The sequence below is a fragment of the Falco naumanni genome, chromosome 6, assembly GCF_017639655.2.
Source record: "Falco naumanni isolate bFalNau1 chromosome 6, bFalNau1.pat, whole genome shotgun sequence".
In the NCBI taxonomy this organism is placed as follows: domain Eukaryota; kingdom Metazoa; phylum Chordata; class Aves; order Falconiformes; family Falconidae; genus Falco; species Falco naumanni.
The window spans coordinates 76,162,715-76,174,425 of NC_054059.1; the positions used below are offsets into that span (position 1 = coordinate 76,162,715).

The window sequence follows — 11,711 nt, forward strand, 5'->3', positions numbered from 1 at the left end:
GCTGCCTACTTAGACATAGGAACCAAGGACAATCACAAAGACAGCTTTTGGAAAACAGAGTGTAATAATAGATGATATGATGCCTGAAGGATTTCCTCACCACTTGCAGGACTGGGGATAGGAGGTTTCCTAGCTGATGCATTTGAGCAACTAATTTCCATCAAGAGATATTTTTGCATTTACCCTCCAGATGTGCCTAAAAGTCTTGTTGATAGTCCCCAACAGCTGTCAGGAAGATGGTGAAAAAAAGAAAGAACAAGTAATCCCTGTCCCCACTGGTAGCTTTATAGCAATTTCCAAACTTCAAGTGCCAGGGCTTTCCTCTTTGCTTCTTCCATTGTTTTTGCTTTACTCTGTGGTCTTTACTTGGGGTGGCAAAGGTTGTTTGCTGGTGTGTGTCTTTTCTATGTATACTGCTTGTTTTTAACTCTTTCAGATCAGATCAGTTCAGATCAGATCCCAAACGGAAAGAGAAAAGATCAGCAACTTGTGGTGCTTTGTGCAGGAATGGTCTATCACTCATTTTAAGACTCCAACCCAAGATATAGTTTCTGATATAGAAGTAAATTTTATCCAGATTGGCTTAAAAGACAAATTCTTCCTTGTGTAATCAGGAAGGCAACTGAAAGACCAGCTGGGTTAGCCAGGGGAGAAGCAAATTAACTAGGGTCCCCCCATCCCTTAAATTTACTCCCTGCTTCCTGTTCCTGGCTGTCTACATTTTAATGTCCTGCAGGTCAACATGCAAGGCCTGTGGGGCTGTTCTAGAAAGACATACTTTCATTGACCTGGAGCGCAAGGAGCAAACTCCTGTTGTTAGTATTGCATCAGTACAGCTTTACTCTGCGTTTTGTTGTACATCTGATCCATAACTTTTGTATTTACTCCAGTTGTGGAACTGTTGGCAGGCCTGTGTGAGATGGCTCCAGTAAAAGCAGGACTGCTGGGATCTACACTATTGCTAAACTCAAACCAAAACAAAATGCTTATCTTCACAGTTCTTCCTATTGAGATCAGAATTAGAATTAATAAATACAGTGAAGGAAGCTCAAACTATTTGGGATGTTAAGTGGAATGGGAAAGTGCTTAGAAATATTCCTCAAATGGTTTCTGTAAACATTCCTTGAATAGCTTTCCTGTGCCTAGGTTTGCTGTGTGTTTAAGTAGACAGGGGCACTTTCTAGGAAATTAGGTTTTGTCTTCCCTTTAGTTTGTTAGAAATCTCATAGAAGCTGGGGAAACAAAATTTCAGTTCCATTTTAAGACTTCAAAAGAAGCAAATAAAGTTCCAGAGGAACATCTGGAACTTAGTCCCCAGCTCAACACCAAACTTCTCTAAGTTTGCCCATGACTCATTGTTTCGGACATATAAATGTGATGCCAGCAGCAGACAAGGGATGTTTCTTTGGCTTCCTCCTGTACTGCTATAAGGTTTCAGAAAAACAGAAAGCAAATTTTGGATAGAACTCTATTGTAATTAGTGCTTTCCTTGATGCAGCCCTTTACTGTATCAACCCAAACTAAATTCACACAGCATATGTGTAATTTGACAGAATTTTATCAACAGCTAAAAATTTGGGAAAAGGATGCAATTAAAAAGTGGTGGTGTAACCCATGGAAGCAGTGGGTTTGCAAATCTGCTGCTTTCATTGAAAATGAACTAAATTTCCTGTTGATTAAAGGTTTTGATAATGGTGAATCTGCACCAGTATTTTGTTATTAAAAATAGATACACAGGAAATGTACTGAAGCACCTTGCTTTCAGGTTCTTGCCTTTCAGTTGAAGGACCCTGAACAACTGGTTAGATGCTTGTTTTGAGGAAACCCGATGCATCTATTCCACTTCACAAATAAAACTGTTCAGAGAGCTGTAAAGTAGCATTGCAGGAGCAGTAGGAGATGAGACCTGCAACAATCAAAAGACTGTTAATTGTGTTTCAGAAGAGTACAGCAATGGCTATGAAGCATGGCTATGAATCAGAAACCAGATTTTCTTACTTTCAGTAATTCTATTGCTGAGTCTTGCTAGAGTTATGGATAAGAAAATCAAACCCACATCCCATGGTATCAGAGCTTCCCTTGTATTGTGTTCTAGATTAGCAAGGTTTGACCAAGGTTTGACCATGTCCTGAGGAGTTTCCTTCACTCCATGTGCCACTAAATTTCAATCAGCATTATCATTAGTATAGTTGTATCCCAGTGTTGACAGCAGCAGTCAGGAGTAAGCAGATGAAATGTTAAGGACTGCAATATAGAGAAGATCAGACCATGACCTGGTAGTTTCTGTCTCAAATTCTATGTCTGGCATGTTCCTGTGGACAAGAGCTCTAAGGAAGACGGCTACCCACAGGTAGAAAAAGCAGGACTGAGATGAACAAAGAAAACACAGTTTTACAGCAATTTCCAGATATTTTTTTTTTTTTTTTGAGAATGGAACAAAGAGTTACATAGAAATGGGCAAAGAGTAGGAAACTGAGCTGCATGGAAGCAGGAAGAGGATAAACCATGCAGAGCCCAGCAGACAATGGGCAGAGCTTCAGTTTGATACCAAAGATAAGAACAAGCCAGTGAAGGTGTCTGAGAAGCATTTGGAGATTTTTTTGAATGCTAAGTAGGGCAAGCTGAGTTCTAGAGATGGCATGAACTGTATGATGAGGAGAAACTGGAACAGGCAAGGCATCAAGGTGAAAGGCACAACATGGATTTGGGGTGGGGGTAGATGTGCCTGAAATAAGGCTCTGGAGACAGTGGGAGTAATAACAGGTACAACTGCATGGAGGCATTGAAATTTAGGGGGAGAGTCAAATGTTAGTACATAAGCATAAGGGACAGGAAAAATACTGAATCTGCCAACAGTTAAAGACAAGAGAAAAAGCTGGAATTTCCTTGACACCAAGGGAGTTTCTTTCAATCATGATACCATTAAACTTTCCAAATGGCTCTGAAAATATTTGTTGAAGCATGGCTTATCTTCTTTCAAAAACATTTTTGCATTCCAAGAGATAATACTGTTAGAGCCCTCTGCACAGGTTTCCATTCTGCGACCTTTTTTGAGGTGACTAATTCCCCTGGAATTTCAGGAGATCTGACCATGTAAATACCTTTACTTCCTTTTGAAAACCTACTACCTTCTGTTAATGGATACATAGAGAATCAAATTCTTAGCTGACTTAGCTGAGATAATGCATTGTATGAAAGAAATTTATTATGCTATCACCCAAAATGTTTCCAAAATGTCTATGATTAGAACAAATACATATAATAGACATCTGAAGTTTTTTTACTTAACATTTTAGAGTTTGGTTTTGTTTGTTTGTTTATTAACTGTACCTGAATCAATCTTTAAATGTTAATTTATTTAGGAGTAATGTGTGCCTCAGATGTTATTTAAACATTTCCTCTACCAAGCCATCCTATTTTAAACAACCGGTAAGTAAATCGCAGTTCTCTGCTGAACTGAAGATTAACACTGTTTTCTTCAGCATAAGACATTCAAATTCATCCCCTAGAAACCAATACAGAACACTGACTACACTTCTGGGAAAATGCAAGCAATTCTGTAAAGTCAGGGGAGGTTTACATTACAACTATCATATAAAATTCAGACAAGTGAAATCATAAAACCAAAACAAAACAAAACCGGTTTAATACAGGTGAACATCAATGCCAAACAAGAAAAAGCCAGTGAAGCTGCAGCTCAGCTGGGTGATTTCAGTATAATAGAACTACATACATACAAGGAGTTTCACATGAGGGAAGAATCTGAATGTGAAAAAATCTGAACTTAAAATCAAACAGTATACTGACTAAAAAGGAGGATGGAAAATGCAAGCGAGGGCTAGCTGGTAGCACACATCAGCTATAGCAGATGTGATTGCCAGTAGCTCTAAATGCATGTTAAATTACAGCAGCATCTGTTCTCACAGAGATGGCCTCAGTCATCTTAAAAAGAAAGGTTAGTTTGGAAATCAAAATTTGAGAAAAGGATTAAAGGCAGGGTTTGGGAGAGGTAGAGAAACCTGATGTCTGATAACCACAGGCAAAGGTTCACAGTCCTGGCTGGTCACTCTGCAGCTCTGAATGAGAGGTGTTACATTTCACAGGAGCTGGTGAAGATCCTACACGTATAAGTCAACAAAACCTTTAAAGGATGTGAATCTTAGATTCAGTGATTTGACTTCTTCCTAGACAAAGCTGAGCAAGCAGTAAAGTAGATGCTAGTGACAAATGCTGAGAAAAAGAAAGCAAAGTCCCAAAGATGTCCAAATAATGACTAGTATTTAACTTTGAGCAGCACCTACACAAAGAGAAACAAAATAATTACAAAAGCAGGAATCATAAAATCCTGAGACCTAGAAAAATGAAGGTAGTAAGAATGAGTAACTCAGTCAAAAAATTCAATTGCACAGTTACCAAGGCTGGATGTAATCTCAGAAAACTGAGGAAAAGGACTTCCAAAATGATAAAGGGATTACAAATTGTAAAAAAAGGGGGTAAGGACTATCATTAGAGAAATCACAAACAGAAAAGAAACTGTCATCTAATCAGAGTGCTGAGAGCTGAGGAATAAAAAAATGAAGTGAAGGAAACATGCCTGGCTGGGACTTTAAAAAATGTTCCTAGCCACTGACTGAGTAATAAGACCGATCAGAACTACTTAGCAGCAGGAAAACGTTACAGTAGAAGAGGTAAAGTGACCCAGCCTGTCAGTATTTGGTATCCTGCCCTTCCCACCACACCATCAGTTATATAGTACTGGCTAACTTTATTTAATAAATGGTATGCTGAAATAACAGTTTAAAAGACAGTCATAGCGAACTTGTTTTAGGGTCATAAATTCTGAAACAATGTGTATATCTTAAGGGTTTATTTCTTTGTTTGGGACTTGTGATGAACCATTAAGTTCAATTTTACTTGAGCTGTTCTAAGAAACTTTATCTTAAGCAACAGAACAATGTTCTGAGCACCCATCTACCTGATTTCTGGAATATTGTACAGGTTTAAGGCAAAGATCAGTTGTTAAAGTGACAAATCAAAAGTAAGAAGCTAGATGGCTTTATTTAGTGAGGATCTATAATAAACCTATGTAATTACTTCTCACATTTTAATTTCACTGTAGTAAAGTTTACAGTGTAACTAACAACTGTAAAACTCGAAGTAACTGTAGTTTACTGCTTAATAGTGTGGAACAAGGATGAGACCAAACCAAAAACTTCACACATTCAGTTAAAATACGATTATATATGATGCTCCAATGGCTATGGGAAATGAAGAAATAGGGAGCTTTTAGTGAATATTTTGGGTTTGTGAAGTTTCAATTGTGCCTAGCTAGCCATTGGCTCTGTCAAGCAAGTAACAAATCCGTAACAGAGCCTGCATATTTACGGAGATTGCTCAACCTTAAGTAACAACTGAAAGGTCTTACAAGCAGATAGCTGGGGGACTGAAAGAAACCATTTTGGTTTTACATCATTCTCCCAGTATATAAGGGCCCACACTGTAATGAACAGTAATTAATAATCTTTCTAGGAACTCTGACAAAGAACCGTGGATCGAATGTATGTGGAAACATGAGCTGTTCTTGCTCAAAAAGCTGAATTTTCAAAACAGGGGTTTTGTAGTGTAGCGTAGTGGGCCAAGATTTTGTATTCTTCATCTATCTTCCCTTTTTGTAGTCTGTGAAGCAGTCCTTAGGGAACAGTGTTAGTTGAGATATTGTTGGGAAAGTAGTTTTCCAATGCATTGGCTTTCTTAGGACTGAATCAGAAAAGTAGTGCAGAGCTACCAGAAAGAGTAGTGACACTTCAGCTACTTCACTTGCACATGCCAGCTCTGCCACTATGGTTCTCCCTCTTGGGATGTTTATGGGGTATCTGAAAAGCAGGCATGTATCTTTCAGTATCTATGCTACTCTTGGGAAGGCTGTACAAGAACTGCGGGGCATACGCTACTATTATTTGCTCCTCCCAGCATATTGCCATGTGCCCTGGACCAACACAATCCATTCAGTTAACCCTTACAATTTAAAACGGTGTCTTTATGAAAAACTGGTGTAATACTTCCATTAGAGAAATGTCTTATCAAACCTCTGATGTTAACAGCTTGATCAGAGGGGTACAGGATGCAAGTTATAATGACAAAATTGGCTAGCTGGTATAATGTAGTTGCGTGTAGATTATTACAGGATTTGTACAAAAGGAAATTTCTTGCTTCCATCCCCTCCCCCCCAGTTTTATACTGATAGTAAATAGCGCTGTTTTGCTCTGTGGTTTGGTTGTGGTGTGTTTTTGCTATATGTTTGGTTGACGTATAGAATCTTCTTGATTCTTGCCAATATATTGGTTTATGAGTTTTCAGTGATAAATCAGTGATACAAAGTTCTTTCCCATTTTTCTTGACTTAGAGTTGCTGTTTGAATATTAAGTAAAATTTTGTTTACTCTCACAACAGCATAGATAATATCTGAAAAGATTATTATCCCAGAGGGTAGAAATTACCTGTTAACCTCTCCAAGCAATAACTACCATGAGTCTATATCTGAAAAGACAAAACCAAACTAAAATGTGTAAGCATGATGCTGACATTCTCTTCTTGTGTAATGTCTCCTATTGTATTCCTAGTATGCATTTTCTTTCATTTTCATCATTCTCCTGAAAAAAAATTATAAATGCTATTATACAATAAACATTAGAAATGTTATCCCAAATAAAATTAGCTGAAAAGACATTAGTTTCATTATTTAAACAGAAGTATTTGCTTCTGGAAATTGAAAAGTGAAGATGGGATAGGGGATAGAAAAAGAACTGGGAATTTGCCCTTGAGTTTCAACTTTTTAAAGCAAAATTTTCTTAAGTAATGAGTTTCAAATCGTGAACTCTTAATGTTAACAACTCATTTAAATAGCCACACAGTAAAAATGAATGGGCAGCATTGTATTTTAACGAGAGTTTTGCGCTTGAGAACTGCAAGGTCTTACTCCATCAATAAAATCAGAATTACTGCCATGTATAAAGTATCAATGAAGTTCATGGCACGAAAAATAAAAAGAAACAAATATATTTTGGTCTGGAATTGGGACTGATGAAACAAAGGCACCCTAAATAACATTTAAGAATTGCTCTGGCCAGAGATTGCTTTGATATATGGGTAATTTCAGCTGCTTACCTTTAAGTTAAAAATATTAGTAGTGGTGGTCTCAGAAGTCAACACCAGATACTTGATTAATCCTCACAGATGTTAGTATTTTAAACAGGAGGGGTATTGTCATCCCTACAAAATAAACACATAGTAAGATGGAAATAAAAAATCCCTCCAAGATGTTAAAGTATAAACACAAGCTCTTGCAGTAAGAATGCAGAGAACTACAAGGAGGAAAAGGGGAGTTAGTAAGTCTGTCATTTAACCCTCTGGATAAATGTCCTAAATTATGAGACAGTTAGGAATGTAAAGCAGGCAAAGGAGATAACTACTTAAAGAGAGTGGAAAGGGGGGGACAAGACAGACCTAAAAACTAAGGCAGGAATTTTAAGCTCTCTTCACGTTCCAAGTCAAAAAATGTCTCTGAAATTTTTGACAGGGATATGAACTCTAAAAAACCTCAGTAAATAAAAGACGTTAAGTTCAGTGGTTGAACCAGGTATCAAAAGTAAACATCAGGTGATAGTTCAACCAACAGAAAAGGGGACATGGCAAATTCTTGTCTTTATCTGGAATCCTTAAATCATGATGTAATATCTTTATTTGTTCTGAGTTTCTGAACAGTGGGTGCTGACCACCTCTTTTCCCCATTGTCAGAGAATGCAATCAGGGAGTTGTGAAGCACTGAAAATTTACTGCATTCTCCTCTACTCTTTGCACACTCTTAGTCTTCAAGGTCAAGTAACTTCCATCAACCTCCAAAGCTCTCCCAGATTATACAGAGTTACTGTCACCAGTAATTCTTAAAATGTTTTATAATAATGTGTGAAAATCTGACTTAAATGAGGAACTTCAACCTAAGAAATGGTTCATCTAGTTCTGGTCACTGCATTTAGTGATAGAAGAGTAAAACAAATATATTAGTATACAGATCAGCCAGTAAGTCTCTGCTCTTACTGGCTATGACTGTATGTTTTAAGTAACTATTTGTAATGAAAATAAAGCATAGAACTATTTGCATGAGGAAAAAAAACCTCAAGTGTTCAGTTAGGAACGCATTTTGTACTTGGCCATTTCTGTAGTGTGTTATTACTTCTACCCTGGACAAGTCTGTGGGTACTATCTGCATTTGCTGCTTCTGTCTTTATATCTGCTTTGGACAAGAAGTTATGTTTCTTGTGCTGTTTGGATTACTTTTACATTAAAATACTCATATTGAAGTAACTCATGAGAGATTCAAATAGTAGTTTATTTTAAAAACTTAAGTAAATTCACCAATGTATTAAATGAGCATTATAAAGTCTTAAATTAACATGCATATATTGCAACTAAATGGAACAGGCCTTATGAAGTTCAAATATTGTATCTTAATCCACACAGTGAAAACATAATTACATTGTGTATCCTGGAAGTTTGTTTATTACAAGTTCACTGATGTCTTTGTATTGGTTAGGAATGAGTAGTTTTCCCAGAAAATCATCCTCTTTGTCTGACATACTGTTTTCCAGGACACCAAGTTCAAGATCAGACATGTTAGATGGCAAGTAGGAGCTAGCTTGAGTTACTGCCTGGCTTTTTCCTGCAGAGGTCTGCCCCTTTCCTGTATTCAGATCAGTATCAGACCTAACTTTGCTTCTCTGTGTAGATACTTGTTTAATGTGCTGATCACTCCTGTTCTCTTTCTTACTGATCTCTTGGACTTCTTGCTCTTCATCTAATAATGATGCCTCCATTTGAGTAAGGTTAAGTGAATCAACAGACTCAACACTAGTTCTCTTGCTGGTGTTTAGGTCACGGTTTCTCTTCAAAGACTGAACTGGAGATGAAGCTGAAGGAACTGGCAGAAGATCTGAAGTACTTCCAGCTCTTTGACTTGCCTTTGAAATTCTGGACTTGCTGGATTCTGGCTCTGTATCCGACCAACCCTGCTTTGGACTTTCAAGCCACAGAGGTTCAGGACTGCTGTCAAGAGCTTCCGAGTCTCTGCCTGTACACTCAGCACTGGTGAAATCTTCTGAATAAACTGTGTTCTCAGGACTAGCAACAAAGTCATCTGAGTATATGAATTCAGAGTTGTTTTCAACACTCCTGCTAGAGCTTGGTTTATGATCACTTACAACGGATGCATCATCATGCTCTGTGGTTTTACGATGGATTAAGTGTATTGCTTCCTCATTACTTCCCTTTGCATTAGCATCTGATGGGAAAGCAGCTGGGAGTTGGACTTTCGCATACTTTTCCTTGTGAGAAGATCTGAATGCAGTTTCCCCCAGGAAGGGGGCTGTAGTTACTTTGCACGGATGTTCCTTGCTTGCAACTACATTGCTCTTCAGCAGATTTACAATAGCCTGTTTCTGCAGGTCAGGGGACCCATCTCCTGCCACAGAAATGTGCTCTCTGAGAGCACTGTTTGGTAATGAAGCCTCAACAGTTTTATCAAACCGATTATTCTGCTTTGAACTGTCTCCCTTGCTACAATGCCTGTCAAACACCACATGCTGTTCTCCAGCATTTCTAAGCAGCTTTCTTTTGGATGAAGGGCTTTTCTTCAGCATTTCCATTTGCTTTTTTCTGTACTGCTCCCTCCTTTCATGAATTATCAGCTTATCAGGGTTGGTCTGCCGCAGCCGTAGCCTCAATGTATTTGTCAGCCCATACAACAATTTCTTTCTGGGAGGTTTGTTTTCCTTAGTTTTGCAGTTCCCTTCAGAGCCTATCTCTCCTTGGGGTACAGCTTTCTTAAGTCCTCTCCCAGCCCAAGATGATGCTGGTGAGGTGGCCTCCTGCCCACCTTGCTTGAATTGAGGGCTGGCACCTCCACTGCTCCCACCAGGCCCCACAAGTGCCTCTGCAGGCCTGGGGGCAGAGGAGCAGCTGGGGGGCTGGGGGACCATGCCACCGCTCCCAGGGGCCTGGTGGAGCCAAGCAAGATGGGGGTGGACAGCAGCAGGCACAGCATCACGGGCGAGCACAGACAGCTCTGCCAGCAAGGCACTAAGCAGCGGCAGCTGCCCCAGAGCGTTGTGGAGCTGTCGAGGGCTGACAGGGTGCAGCAAGGAGGGCCCAGCACTGGGACATGGGGGGTTCTGGCCTGTGTCTTTCTCCTGCGGTCTCCAGGCCTCAACGTGCTGCCACTGCCCTGCAGCCGCTGCTGCTGATGGCAGATGAGACTCAGCAGGCTTGCAGCTGTAATAGAGCACGGGAGGGCAAAAAATGTTGCCCTCCAGCTCTTCAACCTCCTCCTCCTCCTCCTCTCCCTCCTCATCCCCCGGCTCAGGGTAGCTGGCAGGTGGCGTGGCAGCGCGGGGGCTAGCGGGACACGGCGGGGGCGGCTCCTCCCCGGCCTCCAGGCTGGTGAGGCGGTAGCCCAGGACCAGCTCCCCGACGGGTCGCCCCGCGGCGTCCCGCAGCGGGAAGCGGCCGCGGCGGCCGCAAGAGGCGGGCACCCCGGGCTGCCGCAGCAGCTCGGCAGCGGCGGGGGCCAGGGAGACGCCGCAGCTGCCGAGGAGGCGGGGGGAGCCCGGGGCGAGCTCGGCGGGCAGCGCCAGCAGCAGAGCGCGGAGCGGCCGGCGGCGCAGCGCGGCGCAGAGCGAGGCCCGGCGCCAGCGGAAGAGGCAGCGCTTGCCGCGGCCGAAGGGCAAGGCCCGCCCCGGCCGCAGAGGCGGCGCGGCGGCGGCGGGGCCCAGCAGGAGGGTGGGGAAGTCCAAGAGGCGCAGCGCCACGACCGGGCGCAGCGCGGGGCCCGGCGCCGCCGCTACCCGCACCGCCTCCACCAACAGCTCCAGCGAGAACAGTCCCTCCGCCGCCGCCATGACAGCCCCCACGCCCGGCTCTCGCGAGAGGTGGTGTGTGAGGGGACTCGGGCGAGGCCGCCGGACCTCTCGCGAGAACAGCGACCCCGCCGTCCCTCAGCGAGGCGCCTGCGCGCAGTGGGCTTGTAGCCGGTGCAGGGTGGGGGGCGGGAGGCTGGACCCGCCGCCCCCGGCAGCGCAGGGTAGCGTGGGCCCAGGGGCTCGGAAGGGCTCTCTCCGCCCCCATCCCGCCGGAGGGGAGCGGAGCTGTGCTGTGCTGTGCTCCCCGCGGGGGACTCGCTGCTGCCGTGGTGCGGCGTGCCCCTGCCGGAGGCTGCGGCCGCCGGGCGGGTGAGGGGCAGCGGGCGCCGCCGCTGGGGCCGGGTGCTGCCTGGTGCCTCCTCACAAGCGCCCTGTGGAGCTGCCCGCGGCTCTGAAGGCGGCGGCCGCGGCCTTGGTCGTGCTTTCCCCATTGTGGATCACCAGTAACGGCCACAGGAGCGGGGCGGGATGGCTCCCTCGGCCAGCAGGAGTGCTTGTGGGGGCAGGGGGGGGGACGTTAGACCGTTCTCCGCTTCTTTGTGGCCTCTTCCCACCCCACGGGAAACACCGAGATCTGCGCCAAGGGCTGTGTGCTGGCGTCTCGCCACAGTTGAGGGCCCATATATATCTGAGTTTTTAAAAACTGTGGTTCTACATTAATTAGTTCTTTCTAATCAGCTGTAAATGCCACTTCTTCATCTGTAATGTCTCCATCTCTGTACTGCTTGACTGCCTTGGACA

At 43.1% G+C, this 11,711-nt stretch overlaps 1 protein-coding gene across 1 annotated transcript; it reads right to left on the reverse strand.

Moving 5' to 3' along the window:
- Positions 1 to 8,408: 8,408 nt before the first annotated feature.
- MAP10 (microtubule associated protein 10) lies at positions 8,409 to 10,952 on the reverse strand. Its single transcript, XM_040599466.1, has one exon. The coding sequence runs from the start codon at positions 10,947 to 10,949 to the stop codon at positions 8,529 to 8,531; it is 2,421 nt and encodes an 806-aa protein (XP_040455400.1). The 5' UTR covers positions 10,950 to 10,952; the 3' UTR covers positions 8,409 to 8,528.
- Between the last annotated feature and the right edge of the window lie 759 nt (positions 10,953 to 11,711).

Excerpts from the sequence above, each read along its gene's own strand:
- MAP10 (XM_040599466.1), bottom strand. The coding sequence starts at position 10,949 with ATGGCGGCGGCGGAGGGACTGTTCTCGCTGGAGCTGTTGGTGGAGGCG.